At 43.0% G+C, this 16405-nt stretch overlaps 1 protein-coding gene across 6 annotated transcripts in view; it reads right to left on the bottom strand.

Annotated features, from left to right (window-relative positions):
- LOC129831804 (paired box protein Pax-3-like) overlaps positions 1 to 15933 on the bottom strand; it is a 46110-nt gene extending 30177 nt beyond the window's left edge. Inside the window, exons 1-4 of one of the 6 annotated variants that reach the window (XM_055895270.1) lie at positions 15375 to 15925; positions 14362 to 14597; positions 14020 to 14077; positions 13348 to 13491 (exon numbers count right to left, since the gene is read on the bottom strand). In XM_055895270.1, the coding sequence (XP_055751245.1) occupies positions 13348 to 13491; positions 14020 to 14077; positions 14362 to 14597; positions 15375 to 15459 (523 nt within the window). In that variant the 5' untranslated portion in view covers positions 15460 to 15925. Of the gene's footprint in view, positions 1 to 13347; positions 13492 to 13947; positions 14078 to 14361; positions 14598 to 15374 lie in introns of all 6 variants that reach the window. The other 5 variants (XM_055895271.1, XM_055895268.1, XM_055895269.1 and 2 more) reach the window with 5 other exon arrangements.
- Positions 15934 to 16405: the final 472 nt, after the last annotated feature.

The following is a 16405-nucleotide window of genomic DNA, read 5'->3' on the forward strand; positions in this document are numbered from 1 at the left end:
TAAGTGACTGCCCAACTGCATTAAACAGTACATAGAGGACTGGGCAGATGCCTGAAGGACTGAAGGATAATGGTTAACCGACAGCTTATGGGCCCATCTGCGCCTCTACCATGTTGTTAAAGGAGATGGGGGGTGCTCACTTGACTTGCTAAGGAGGAGCCCCGACCTCTACAGCTGCCCTGTAATTGAGAGTGTGTGAAGAGCGCTGTGTGTTTGTCTGCACTGTCAACGTGTGTGTGTGTGTGTGTGTGTGTGTGTGTGTGTGTGTGTGTGTGTGTGTGTGTGTGTGTGTGTGTGTGTGTGTGTGTGTGTGTGTGTGTGTGTGTGTGTGTGTGTGTGTGTGTGTGTGTGTGTGTGTGTGTGTGTGTGTGTGTGTGTGTGTGTGAGAGAGAGAGAGAGAGAGAGAGAGAGAGAGAGAGAGAGAGAGAGAGAGAGAGAAAACCTCTAGACAGAAAAACTTGAGAGAGAAAACCGAGAGAGAGAGAGAGAGAGAGAGAGAGAGAGAGAGAGAGAGAGAGAGAGAGAGAGAGAGAGAGAGAGACTAGTCAAATAATTAACATCCAATCACATTAACCGCTACTCTTTCGCTGGAAACCTTCACTCTTGCGCAGACATTTCGAAACAAAAGATGCCAATTTGAAAAATAAGCCACGGGAGTTTTTTGATCCAGAATAAAGACGACTTTCAAGTAGTAAGACATGTATAAAAGCAACAGATACCATTTATAAGAAGGGTCTAGAAGCGTCTTATATGGTGAGGTACCGAGTGGCTAGGACAGGCAAGCCCCATACTATTGTGGAGGACTTCATTCTTTCTGCTGCCGTGGATATGGCTGGGACAGTGCTGGGGGAAAAGGCCCCAAAAAATATACAGACAATTTCTTCACCAAACAACACTGTTTCACAACGCATCAGTGACATGGAAGGAGATGTTTTAAAACAATTACTGCTTCACATACAAGCCAGTGAATTATAAGCGTTACAGCTGGATGAGTCAACAGACATGGCAGGCCTGGCACAGCTCCTGGTATATGTCCGTTATGTTTATCGGGGGTCAATAAGGAAGACATTCTCTTCTGGAAACCAGGACAACAGGACAACAGGAGAGGATATTTTTTTAAGTACTGAACAGCTTTGTGACATCAAATGGACTTGTGGTGGTCAAGATGTGTTGGTATCTGTAATGATGGCGCAAAAGCCATGACAGGGAGACATAGTGGATTGGAAACGCGTGTGCAAGAAGTTGCTCCGATGCCACTTGGGTACACTGCAGCATCCACCGAGAGGCTCTTGCTGCCAAGGGAATGCCTGACAGCTTGAAAGACGTTTTGGACACTACAGTGAAAATGGTTAACTTTGTTAAAGCAAGGCCCCTGAACTCTCGTGTATTTTCTGCATTATGCAATGATATGGGCAGCGACCATGTAACGCTTTTACAACATACAGAAGTGAGCTGGTTATCAAGGGGCAAAGTATTGACACTTTTTTTTAAATTGAGAGACGAGCTTAAAGTGTTCTTTACTGACCATCATTTTCACTTGTCTGACCGCTTGCATGATGACGAGTTTCTCACACGACTGGTCTATCTGTTTTTTCTCGCCTGAATGATCTGAATCTAGGATTACAGGGACTCTCCGCAACTATATTCAATGTGCGGGACAAAAATTGAGGCTAAGAAGTTGGAGCTCTTTTCTGTCTGCATTAACAAGGACAACACACAGGTCTTTCCATCATTGTATCATGTTTTGTGTGCAAATGAACTCAAGGTTACGGACAATGTCAAATGTGATATAGCGAAGAATCTGAGTGAGCTGGGTGCGCAATTACGCAGGTACTTTCCCGAAACGGACGACACAAACAACTGGATTCGTTATCCCTTTCATGCCCTGCATCCAGTACACTTACCGATATCTGAACAAGAGAGCCTCATTGAAATTGCAACAAGCGGTTCTGTGAAAATGTAATTTAAAAGCCACTGCCATATTTCTGGATTGGGCTGTGCTCAGAGTTTCTTGCCTTGGCAAATTGCACTGTTAAGACACTGATGCCCTTCGCAACCACGTACCTACGTGAGAGTGGATTCTGGGCCCTCATTAGCATGAAAACAAAATACAAGCACAGACTATGTGTGGAAATGATTTAAGACTGAGACTCTCTCCAATACAACCCAACATTGTGGAGTTATGTGCATCCTTTCAAGCACACCCTTCTCATTAACGTGTTGTGAGCTATTCACAATTTTCGATGAACAAATAAGGTTTTATATGTAAGACGGCTAAATAAAGAGCTAAATTATTGATTATTATTATTGGTGCCCTGGTCCTATAAGAGCTCTTTGTCACTTCCCACGAGCCTGGTTGTGACAAAAATTCACACTCATTCTTATGTTTAATAAATGTATCATATAGTGTGTGTGGAAGGCTTACAATGATGGCAAAAAACAACATTTGAGAGTGCGCTGACCGTGGTGCTAGAGGGGGTACGCAGCTGGAAGTTGAATGTTTGAAGGGGTATGGAACTATAAAAAGTTTGGGAACCACTGCTCTAGACAGAAAACATCTAGACAGAAAACCTCTGGACAGAAAACCTCTAGACAGAAAACCTCTAGACAGAACACCTATACACAGAAAACCTCTAGACAGAACACCTATACACAGAAAACCTCTAGACAGAAAACCTCTAGACAGAAAACCTCTAGACAGAACACCTATACACAGAAAACCTCTAGACAGAAAATCTCTAGACAGAACAACCTATACACAGAAAACCTCTAGACAGAAAACTTCTAGACAGAACACCTATACACAGAAAACCTCTAGACAGAACACCTATACACAGAAAACCTCTAGACAGAACACCTATACACAGAAAACCTGTAGACAGAAAACCTATACACAGAAAACCTGTAGACAGAAAACCTATAGATAGAAAACCTCTAGACAGAAAACCTCTACAAAGAAAACCTCTACACAGAAAACCTCTGGACAGAAAACCTATACACAGAAAACCTGTAGCCCAAAAACCTCTAGACAGAAAATCTCTAGACAGAAAACCTCTACAGAGAAAACCTCTGGACAGAAAAGCTCTACACAGAAAACCTGTAGACAGAAAACCTCTACACAGAAAACCTGGAGACAGCAATAGGAGTTATGAGAGTCTGTGCTGTGGCAGGACAACAGGAAGCTGTTACCTGTCATGTTGAACCAAATATGATTGTAACCCTGTTTCCTGTAGGGATGATGGACAATGATACTATGTTGACCTCTGACCCCACTTAGCCTGGTCTGACAAGCAGAGAGAGCTAGGCACTGACCGACCACTGGGGAGTTAACTCAATACGACTCTCTCTTTTACAAAGTCAAAAACAGTTAAGCTCTGTTATCTTTGACTGTTGGTAGCACTTTACATTACGCCATGTAATGAAATGTTAATAACATGGTACTAGTATAGTAACAACAAGTTATAGTTCCTAAAGAATATGAAATTGCAGTTTCTAGATTCTACTATAGAGAGCAAGGTGAACTCCCTCCCTCTCAGCTTGCCCTGCCCTGTCCAGAGCCTTGTACCGCTGCCCCTGCCCTGTCCAGAACCTTATGCCCCTGCCCCTACCCTGTCCAGAACCTTATGCCCCTGCCCCTGCCCTGTCCAGAACCTTATGTCCCTGCCCCTGCCCTGTCCAGAGCCTTATGCCCCTGCCTCTGCCCTGTCCAGGGCCTTATACCTCTACCCCTGCCCTGTCCAGAACCTTATGCCCCTGCCCCTGCCCTGTCCAGAACCTTATGCCCCTGCCTCTGCCCTGTCCAGGGCCTTATGCCCCTGCCTCTGCCCTGTCCAGGGCCTTATGCCTCTACCCCTGCCCTGTCCAGAACCTTATGCCCCTGCCCCTGCCCTGTCCAGAACCTTATGCCCCTGCCTCTGCCCTGTCCAGGGCCTTATGCCCCTGCCCCTGCCCTGTCCAGAACCTTATGCCCCTGCCTCTGCCCTGTCCAGAACCTTATGCCTCTACCCCTGCCCTGTCCAGAACCTTATGCCCCTGCCTCTGCCCTGTCCAGAACCTTATGCCTCTACCCCTGCCCTGTCCAGAACCTTATGCCCCTGCCTCTGCCCTGTCCAGAACCTTATGCCCCTGCCTCTGCCCTGTCCAGAACCTTATGCCCCTGCCTCTGCCCTGTCCAGGGCCTTATGCCCCTGCCCCTGCCCTGTCCAGAACCTTATGCCCCTGCCTCTGCCCTGTCCAGAACCTTATGCCTCTAGCTCTGCCCTGTCCAGAACCTTATGCCCCTGCCTCTGCCCTGTCCAGGGCCTTATGCCTCTACCCCTGCCCTGTCCAGAACCTTATGCCCCTGCCCCTGCCCTGTCCAGAACCTTATGCCCCTGCCTCTGCCCTGTCCAGGGCCTTATACCTCTACCCCTGCCCTGTCCAGAACCTTATGCCCCTGCCCCTGCCCTGTCCAGAGCCTTATGCCCCTGCCTCTGCCCTGTCCAGGGCCTTATACCTCTACCCCTGCCCTGTCCAGAACCTTATGCCCCTGCCCCTGCCCTGTCCAGAGCCTTATGCCCCTGCCTCTGCCCTGTCCAGGGCCTTATACCTCTACCCCTGCCCTGTCCAGAACCTTATGCCCCTGCCCCTGCCCTGTCCAGAGCCTTATGCCCCTGCCTCTGCCCTGGCCAGGGCCTTATACCTCTACCCCTGCCCTGTCCAGAACCTTATGCCCCTGCCCCTGCCCCTGCCCTGTCCAGAACCTTATGCCCCTGCCCCTGCCCCTGCCCTGTCCAGAACCTTATGCCCCTGCCCCTGCCCTGTCCAGAGCCTTATGCCCCTGCCTCTGCCCTGTCCAGGGCCTTATACCTCTACCCCTGCCCTGTCCAGAACCTTATGCCCCTGCCCCTGCCCCTGCCCTGTCCAGAACCTTATGCCCCTGCCTCTGCCCTGTCCAGGGCCTTATACCCCTGCCTCTGCCCTGTTCAGAGCCTTATACCCCTACCCTTGCCCTCTCCAGAGCCTTATACCCCTGCCTCTGCCCTGTCCAGGGCCTTATGCCTCTACCCTTTCACCTGCCCTGTCCAGAGCCTTATACCCCTACCCTTGCCCTCTCCAGAGGCTTATGCCCCTACCCTTGCCCTCTCCAGAGCCTTATGCCCCTACCTCAGTCAAGTGATTGACAACTCCCTGTCTGCCTTTCCTTGTTTAACCACTGCATTCAGTTGCCTTAGCCCTGCGTTCAACAGCTTTGACACCCCCAATCCCTCCTCTGCACATGCACACACACTAACACACACTTGTAAAAACAATATCTCACCCCCTTGCTTCTCTCTCTTTCTCTAGCCGTTGTTTGGTGGAATACTTCCATCAGATAAAGAGAGGTCTTATTCTATGGCAGCCATTCTCCTTGACCTTCGCAGGCCTTTTCACTCTTTCACTCACTTCAAACTGTCTTTTGGCGTGCTCGGCTGAATGTGGCAAGTCCATCACGGGTGAAGGGGGTGCGAGAGGGTCTGAAGGGGCTGAAGGGGGAAACTCCGAGCCCCTACTCATTCTCCATCCCCCCCACTTCAAAGTTGGTCTGCATTCATTAATTGCCCTTTGAATTGATATCAGAGGGTCACAATAGGGGTGTGAAAGGAGAAAGAGGCTTTAATGAAGCATAGAGCCCCCATTCATCTGCAGATAACTATGTTTCAACGCTTGGATCGTCATCATGCACGGCATTATTTTAAAAAACGAATGCGAGGCGGAGGAGTAAGGGAGTAGGAGAGTAGGAGAGGAGAAGAGGAGAGGGACGGAGAGAGCCTGAGGCGAGGGTTAGTGAGAGTGATTTGGTGCTCCCTCTTGCCCCCTGTGCCCTTGTGCCCAGGGACACACTGAGTGACACATTCCTCAGACAGACTGATATTCCCTGTCATCAGATGCTCATGTTATTTAGGGAAATCGCTATTTTGCTCTATATTGCCTCAGTATAACTCTACATAGCCTCAGTATAACTCTATATAGTCTCAGTATAACTCTACATAGCCTCAGTATAACTCTACATAGCCTCAGTATAACTCTACATAGCCTCAGTATAACTCTACATAGCCTCAGTATAACTCTACATAACCTCAGTATAACTCTACATAGCCTCAGTATAACTCTACATAACCTCAGTATAACTCTACATAGCCTCAGTATAACTCTACATAGCCTCAGTATAACTCTACATAACCTCAGTATAACTCTACATAGCCTCAGTATAACTCTACATAGCCTCAGTATAACTCTATATTGCCTCAGTATAACTCTATATTGCCTCAGTATAACTCTATATTTCCTCAGTATAACTCTACATAGCCTCAGTATAACTATACATAGCCTCAGTATAACTCTACATAGCCTCAGTATAACTCTACATAGCCTCAGTATAACTCTATATAGCCTCAGTATAACTCTACATAGCCTCAGTATAACTCTACATAGCCTCAGTATAACTCTATATAGCCTCAGTATAACTCTACGTAGCCTCAGTATAACTCTACATAGCCTCAGTATAACTCTACATAGCCTCAGTATAACTCTACATAGCCTCAGTATAACTCTATATACCCTCAGTATAACTCTACATAGCCTCAGTATAACTCTACATAGCCTCAGTATAACTCTACATAGCCTGAGTCTGACTTCAATCTGTGTGGTTTGAGCCCTGAATGCTGATTGGCTGACATTATTTTTACTGTTCTAATTACATTGCTAACCAGTTTCTAATAGCAATAAGGCACCTCGGGGGTTTGTGGTATATGGCCATTTTACCACGGCTAAGGGCAGTATTCAGGCACTCAGCATTGCATCGTGCACAAGAACAGCCCTTAACCGTTGTATATTGGCCATATACCACACAATCTAACTCTATATAATCTCAGTCTAACTCTATATACCCTCAGTCTAACTCTATATGACCTCATTCTAACTCTATATAACCTCAGTCTAACTCTATATAACCTCAGTCTAACTCTATATAACCTCAGTCTAACTCTATATAACCTCAGTATAACTCTATATAACCTCAGTCTAACTATATAACCTCAGTATAACTCTATATAACCTCAGTCTAACTCTATATAACCTCAGTATAACTCTATATAACCTCAGTCTAACTCTATATAACCTCAGTCTAACTCTATATAACCACTAACTCTATATAACCTCAGTCTAACTCTATATAGACCCGGTCTAACTCTACATTGCCACCAGCTCTATATAACCTCAGTCTAAATCTATATAACCTCAGTCTAACTCTATATAACCTCAGTCTAACTCTATATAGACCCGGTCTAACTCTACATTGCCACCAGCTCTATATAACCTCAGTCTAAATCTATATAACCTCAGTCTAACTCTATATAGACCCTGTCTAACTCTATATTGCCACTAACTCTATTTAACCTCAGTTTAACTATATAACCTCAGTCTAAATCTATATAACCTCAGTCTAACTCTATATAGACCCAGTCCAACTCTATTTAGCCACTAACTCTATTTAACCTCAGTTTAACTATATAACCTCAGTATAACTCTATATAACCTCAGTCTAAATCTATATAGACCCAGTCCAACTCTATATAGCCACTAACTCTATATAACCTCAGTCTAACTCTATGTTTCTCTGAAGTCTTAAAATAACATATTGGACATTTTCTATATAGCTTCTTCACCCTACTTTGATCGTTGCCAGAGACCGTATCGACAACAATTAATGTGCCAGAAGTGACTATTATTCATAGCTTCTCGTATAGAACACAAGATGTAAGAACCGAAGATGTCAAGGTTGTCAAGTTTTCTATCACTCTCTTTAATGAACCACCTTTATGAATGTATGAATCATCTACTGCTGGATATTTTCAATGTGAAATCGTGTTTACAAGGTGAAAATCACAGAGAAGAACTAAAGTGTGAAGTCTATTTAAGAGTGTACATGGAATGTGCCATGAGTGGAGTGGAATCAATCAGGTCATCTTACGGAGTTTCCTTATAGTCTAATTCTTCTGTTCCCTAACTTGAAATGCACATACAACTCAAACTTTCACTCCAAAATACCAATGTATGACTTGTGTGAAAGCTTCAGTAATCTGTAATGTGTTTCCATCTTCAATGCCTCTTATGCTTCACAAACCAGATGCCCACAATAGCAAAACCTCATCTCACCACGCTTCACCACCCTCCCTCTTCCAGCACCACTGTAAGACAATGATGAACATCACAAATCCAACATCAGAAGCCATGCAGAACATAACTCTGCAAACTCTCACTCACTAAATACACAAACCTAGCCCCTAATACTCTCTCAAAGCCTTCTCGTTTACCGTCCCCTCCATTCTCTCTTCCAATCAATCAATCAATCAAGTTTATTTTATATAGCCCTTCGTACATCAGCTAATATCTCGAAGTGCTGTACAGAAACCCAGCCTAAAACCCCAAACAGCAAGCAATGCAGGTGTAGAAGCACGGTGGCTAGGAAAAACTCCCTAGAAAGGCCAAAACCACACTCACTCTCTTTCTCACTCTCCCCCTCTCTGCCTCTCCTCCTCTCTCCCTCTTTCCCTCCCTCCCGCTCTCCTCCTGGCACTAATCCAGTGTGTGCCCACATAGTAAATTGTATAGAAGCTCCATACCTTCGCCTGAGTAGTGGGCAGTTCGTCAACTTTATTTACACAAACAAAGTCCTGCTCAGTTTCTGTGACAAAAGCAGCTAAATCTTTTGGCTCTTTCATGTATTGTCAGCTCTTGATTTCCTTTTGTCCTGCAGCTATTGGCCTGGCTCTGGGCACAATGAGGCTGGGAGAATGGCAGCAGATTGGCGGAATGCGCCTCAATAAACCTAATTATGACACGATGACTGCGCTCACCATGGCAGGTTTTCAAAGATCTCAGACTTATTCAATTAGCCCTTTCCAGGATTCCCTTTCACAAAATAAAGTTATCCCCTTTGACTGTTTGTCTTTCAGATGGGGAATTTTGTGTGTATCCGAGTATAAATGGAAATGTGCTGGGCCAACAAGGCTCCTCTGTATGTATCATCAGCGTTACTCGGGGTAATTTTAATTAGCCAAGTAAGGTTAAGAAGATACACTGTAAATATGAGAAAGGGGGAGAGAGGGGAGGGCCGATGAGTACATTATTAGTCATTAGCTCAATTTCTAGGGTTAATTAACTCAATGTTAGCCTTTTAGATTCTGGAAGGCAGAGAAACTACTATATCCAACCCCTGCTAATGGTATGCAGGAACTGTGCCAAAATAGAAAATATGTGCAGGAGGCATTTAGTGAGAGAGGAGCACTGACTGGACATTTAGACAAGTATTTTCTGAAGAGTGGCAGAATGTGTTCAACTATTGTAATTCTAAGTGGAAAGTATTTTCTCTGATACATGAATTGAGAAAGATAGCCTGCCCTACTATCTACGTTCAAGTCAAACTGCACAAGCCTTTATTCCAAACACATTTGGCGCGTGGGGATATGCTTGCGCATCATTTTAGGCATTGTGGTGCACGAGGCTGCAATTTAGGGAGTTTGAGATTTTCGAAACACATTTCTGTAGTTTTTTCACCCAGACAAATAAATCCAAACGAGCCGCCTTTGATGTGGACACTTAAGGGAAATGATAATGAATTCTGAACGACCAGGGGCTCAACTCGTGCTCCTCCCCTCGCACAACAATGGCCTTAACAAACATCTACTTCATCAATGTTTGACCCGCTTCGCTGAAAAAAAGTATTTTTCAGATTGTAATTGCGGCTGTAAAAACATAATTCCAAATGAGACCAGACAGAAAAAACGCACGAAAATAGTAGACACCACAGGTCTCGATAAAACTAAAAGTCGGTAAAAAAAATGTTGAGAAATTACGTTGCTGGCATCCTTATACCCATCTAAACTAGTCTCTAGAGTGCCACAAAAGCCTAGTCCTCAGGTCCAAACAGCACCCTATTTGGAATGTGCGCTCATTACAACTATTATTACCTACGCATAATAGCCTAAACCATGCATTAGTTAGAGTCAACTGATATTACTGCAAACGTTAAGTGTTCCCGTTTCAAGTCAAAGCACTGTCGTGGCAAAGGTCATTTACATTTTTCGTTTACCCTTAGGTTAAAATGATAATTTGACTGGTATGAATGAAAATAGGATAGCAAACTGACTAAGGTAAAGCGAGCCCAAATGAGCACGTGGACACAAAACAACGTTTCTAACGGAAACTGCTACTAAGTTAGGCTTACTATTATTAACTTATAGCCTACATTTTGGAATTAATAAAACAATGTAGCATTTATTGGTAACCCAATAAATAAAGACAAATATTAGAGGGGTCAATGGCTTAACGGATAACTTCATTTTAGGGACTTTTCAACAACGAAATGACTTTCTTTTGTTAGCGGTTGCACTCCAGAAGATGAACCATAGATATTAAACGAATGTGCGCCGCGGGCATAGAGAGAAAGAGAAGGAAAGCAAGGGAGAGGGGCGGCTTAGCTCTCCGGATGAAAGTAAAATAAAATAAAGGGATCGATTTAATCCGCTTGAAGAGATTTTGAGAGCGCAAGGGGGTGAGAGCATGATGGGTGAGGATTGCAGCAGTGCGCATGTTCCATTGTGACCACCGCTCGAGGCCAAGCGCGCCTCTCCGGGGAGAACATTGGTCCCCATTCACCAAATGAGACTTTAATACACTCCCTCGATCATTAAATGTGACATAGCACAATATCAAATCATTTAGAAGACATTATTAATGTTTAAGAGTGCAAGAATAGGGCATCAAAGACCTAATAATAGACCATGCAGAGAGGCATGTTACTAGCCAATTTCATATCATTAGGCCTTATTGGTAAGAAAAATATATTGTGCAACAATTTGCACTTATAAAAATAATAAAATGACTACAATTATTAGGCCTATGAGTTAAATTATTAATAACCATCAAGTAGCAAATGCATATATTTTGGAAAATGTTTGACATTTTATGAGCTATAATACTTTGTCAAAGTCGTTGATATGAGGCTGTAACAGAAAATATAATTTATTATCTTGTGGCATTGGAATTTGTAACATGCCTAAATAATTATTCGGTGACATTAACAAAAAAAACGTAGGCTAATATAAAAGTGTCCAAAGCAGGAACCAGAAGGACCAACAAAAAAACGGTTCGACTTTGTGTAAACAACTTTTAAACATTGTGTAAAATACGTGATTGTGCACAAAATGTACAACATGCGTGCACATAATACACTAGCAGTTTGTATTTTCGTAAACTATTATGTCGGCAATGCTCTGAATGTCCAAAAATAAAAGTACCATATGATCAATAAATGTAATCCATCTCGCCATTAAATCAGCGTGTTAAGCTGAAAGTTATGTTTTTTAAATATCAGTTAGGCCTATACACTCTGTGTGTGTGTGTGTGTGTGTGTGTGTGTGTGTGTGTGTGTGTGTGTGTGTGTGTGTGTGTGTGTGTGTGTGTGTGTGTGTGTGTGTGTGTGTGTGTGTGTGTGTGTGTGTGTGTGTGTGTGTGTGTGTGTGTGTGTGAGAGAGAGAGAGAGAGAGAGAGAGAGAGAGAGAGAGAGGGAGAGTGAAAGGGGGCTTGAGGGGTTCTGAATGGCAGTCGGCTTCTTTATATGACTTAAAACGACTCCAAAAGAAACATTTTGTAGGTGAAAACGGCCATTTCTCCATGGTGAACAGTCTCTAGACCTAGCCCGAGCAGCGGCTATTGACGGACCTGAATAATTCATCCTTCATTGCGGTTTCATAATGTATTTTCTAGGCCTTTTGTTGGGAAGCTCCCTCTCTTTTTCTGACTGAATTATAAACAGGTTGCCTTCTTTTATGGTGACCAAGCTGCTGCGAAGCCAGGCTTTGTCCACGCATAACCGAAGCGTCAGTCTCAATGGACTCTCGTGGCTTTGTCTCCCAAGTTCATCCTCAAGTGTCCGATTGTGTGCTCGAGGCCTGGCTTTGTGAGGGATGGAACTGTTATACAAATGTTTGATCAACTCATTTGGACGTTTTGTCCCCTCCAACTCCCCGTATTTTCCTCTAATTTGTTTTACTGTGCCTGCATTTTACAGTAGAGCAGAGAGCAGCTGCATTAAGATGGAATAGGCCTGCGAATTCGGTCATAATAAATTGTAGGAAACCGTAAAAAGGGATGTTATGATATTTCTTTGTTTTGGAATGTACCATGACAATTAGGGGTGGAACAAGTTTTTGGTTCTTTTTTTATATACTTTTGATAGGGGTATTTCCTCAAACATTACAACGGGGCTATGTGCATCTCGAAGAAAATGCATGTTATTAGTATGATAAAGACATTTTAAAATAGGCCTACAAGGTAAATAGGCCTGCAAGTGGCCTAACATAAAAATATATGTAGCAGAATTTGAATATGCACAAGCTATTCGAATACAGGATTCTTTTTAATGAAGAACATTCGACTGATTCGAGGCCTGTACCTTATGTTTTGTCGGTAACAAATTTCGTGTGTTGTCCACTATGTATAAGCACGTGTAGTTACACATTCGTTAACTTTTCATTTTTTCATTAGCGCTCTCGCTCTCTCTCGCTCTCTCTCTCTCTCTCTCTCACACACACACACACACACACACACACACACACACACACACACACACACACACACACACACACACACACACACACACACACACACACACACACACACACACACACACACACACAGACAGACAGACAGACAGACAGACAGACAGACAGACAGACAGACAGACACACACACACACATTCATACACACACAAGGGGCAATCCTCCCTTTCCCACAAAATATATCACCTGCTGTTTGAATTATCCTAACGCCTCATGGGACAAGCATTAGCAGGAGCGATATGGTCGATAAAGATTGAAAAACAATCCAGTGCACTTTATGACGGTCGACAAAGGAAGACACACTCCCTGTGCTTCCAAAAACAAAACAAAAAAACTTTACAACAACTAAAACTTCGAGTTAAAGAGACAGACAAGGCCTATCTATCTCACAAAGTCTAAAAATGAATGGCAACCCGTAAGGACTGGTGACACCCATGGTGAAAATGTAGGCCTAGCCTATCAAGAATGAATTATGTAAGTCAATAAGCTTACACAAAACGAGATGAAAACCTTTATCTGTAAAACTTTGTTGAGTTTTGAATAAACGAGAGGTTTCCTCATCGTTTCAAATAACATTAAAGTGCACAGTGGAAGCCTGTATATGAAGGGCCTTTCCCCTTACGCAAAAAGTAACTGCCTCACACAAGTTACCTATAGAAGAGAGAACATTAATTTATTAATTCATGTATTTATGATTGCACTCACATCGGTCTCCTAAGATGCCCTCGATGCTATGTTTTGCCCGCCGTTCGTGTTCTTCTAATTCCTTTTTCTCGATTTCATCTTCATCATCATCGTCATCTCCCTTCCCTCCGAATTTACTCCTCATGATGCGACTGATAGAGCTCACTGTGTTACAAGAAATTACAGAACACTGATTAATAAATAATAAACTGGAAAAGTCGAAATAAAAGTTCAACAATCTGCACTCATTTGCTTTGATTTTTCCTTCTAATATACCGTGATAAAGCATCAAATAAATATAAACATATATTGACTTTAGCGTAAATAATTGCATTGCAATATTTTTTATGATTTTATATTAACTTAAACTTAACATGGCAATTATATAATTTTCAGCAGTTGTTTACGTTTTTGTTTTCAGAGAGTAAACTGTTTTGTATTGTGGTAAAATGTGGTTATTGAGATGGAAAATACATTAGGCCCATTATGATAAATAAGACGGTGATATATGATGGTGATGGTGATGACCATGATGATGATGAACAATCTACGGCTGCAGGTGAAGATTGCACCAATTTAAATGGGCAGCAATTATGACAGATTGCAGATATTTCCTTTTACCTGATGGAACGGTGTTCCGGTCACATATCCCATCCATCAGTAATTTATCCCGAATCTCCCAGCTAAACATACCCGGGTTGTCCCGCTTGTACTCCTCTATTCTCTTCTCAACATCAGGCGTCGTCCCCTGCTAAGAAACGACAAATCATATCATCGTTAATTAATTAAGGCATAATAAAGAGCTTATATCTACTTACACTGTCTACTTACACTGTCTACTTACACTGTCTACTTACACTGTCTACTTACACTCAACAACACAATATACGCCTCTTTCATGCTTTTTCAACCTGTGGCTTGTTAAATTTTAACCCAACATGTCATACCTTGAGACAAACAGTTTTACAAGGAGAATAAAATGCATGACAATACAAAACCGAACACTTTCACCTGCTCGTGCTCCCTCTCCCTTACCTTGGGTTTGCTTCCCCCGATGGCCCCGGGTCGAATAGAGCCGGTCTCCTGGTATCGGCAGAGGATTTTGGAAACGCAACCGTGAGAGACGCGGAGCTGACGGGAGATTACGCATGGCCTGATGCCATGGTGGGCCATTTCGACGATCTTATGGCGGATATGGTTGGGCAAAGGTCTGCCATTTATGAAAACTCCCCCGAGCTGGTTCATTCTGCCTTGGCCTAACGGGGTAGAGACTGCGTAAAAGAAAACACAAAATGGCTACAGATTGCTTGATGATTATAAACTATAGGCCTACAACACAACAACTAACATTGATTCCATCATAGGCTACTAATAACACCACAAGGCTACTACAAATAATGTTAAATCATATCATCGTTAATTAATTAAGGCATAATAAAGAGCTTATATCTACTTATCTACTTATTATTATAATAGCCGAATAGAAAAATAAAAGTTGTTTCAACTGAAAGGTTTGGTAACAATAAAAGGCCTTAAAAGTTTCCTTAAGTAATGATATGTTCGGATTTAATATAGAGGGGTGTATAGCCTACTTATATAACCCTGTACATATTCTGTAAATAAACAAAAACGTTGTTTTCAGAGATTAGGAAATTATGAAATTAAGAGTTTCATCCTCAAAAGTTGACAAACAAATAGATAAATACAAAAAGTTATGTCAATAACGACTACAAAATAAACCAGATCAAAACGTCGAGGTTTGCATTCGATAACCGAAATTAAAAGAACATTGAAAAATGAAACATGAAAAGAAAATTACAATTTAATAGTGATACATCTCAATGTTGCGTGTCAATCCGAAAGTTTAAATATTTTTTTTACAATTGGATACGACCAAGTTTCTGTTTAGGAGGGGGGCTATGGTGTAGGCTACAAGATTTAATTCACAGAGTTTCCTATATTAATAATCGCTCTTTAATTATCACGCATCGAAGCCCAAATCTTCCCACAAGCAGTGCTCAAAAAGTTGTTTCAACTTTTGATTTTACCTTCCAGTGGGAAGCCACTGTGGGGGTAGTTCTGCGCCAGCATGGGGCGCATCATCCTTGGTATTGCCCCAGCCAACGCAGTCATACCTCCACAACCCTATGCCTTCTGCTAACCTCCCGCCAGAGAGGAGAACAGGGAGCTGCCGACGATGGAGCTTGACCAGTGGGTGAAATTATGAGTAAAAATGCACTGTATTCCAGTTCGTGGAAGGTTAGCCTTGATAGGGTAGCCACTGGACTAGACAAGAACCAGCGTCCTGGCAGAAAAAAAAACACTCCCGACTCCCGAAAAAAAGAGCCCAAGTTACCAAACCAGGAAAAACTGGAGGTAGACTTCTGAAGAGTGCGCCTATGCCTTGATGTTTTACCAGTCGAGAGGCACTTGGATACGTGTGGAATCTGCGATGTCATCAAGGCCTAAAATCAATGCAAGTGATGTTGTTCTCGCTGTTGTTGTTGACAGACGTTCAGAGTGAGGGAAGATGTTCAAAACCCAGAGGAACAGTTATTAGTTGTGCTGTACTTCTTTCACATCAGTGATCCAGGCTCTATGATTGGTTTAGAGGAGGCAGCCCCGGCTCTTGGACGTGCGTAATGATTGGCTGACAGTGCAGGAAACTTTCTTCAGTTGTTGTCAGAGACGTTGCTTGGGAAAGAACTGAGGAACGGTCTTTCATTATCCCATTGACAGATGTGACATCACCTCAGATCATAAATTCACACACAGATATTGATTAACTATACAGATACGTGTAGTTTTAGATGTTGCAGTATTGATTAGTCACTCAACATACAACAGTGTTTAATTTAAGGTATTATTTTCCTAGAGCGTATGCACCCATTTGTTCTCACTCCATGGCCTGAAGATAAGACAGATGCAGCAAAAGTTAGTGCACCTCGAGGAATTTATTGTCGCTTTTAGATTGCGCACTACCAACAGGAGAGCCGTCTGACGGGGACTCGCGCCCCAGCAGGGTACGACGCCAGGAGAGCCGTAAAGAACGTCTGCTCTGCTGACAGAGACGTTACTA

This window comes from Salvelinus fontinalis, chromosome 33, assembly GCF_029448725.1.
Source record: "Salvelinus fontinalis isolate EN_2023a chromosome 33, ASM2944872v1, whole genome shotgun sequence".
In the NCBI taxonomy this organism is placed as follows: Eukaryota; Metazoa; Chordata; class Actinopteri; order Salmoniformes; family Salmonidae; genus Salvelinus; species Salvelinus fontinalis.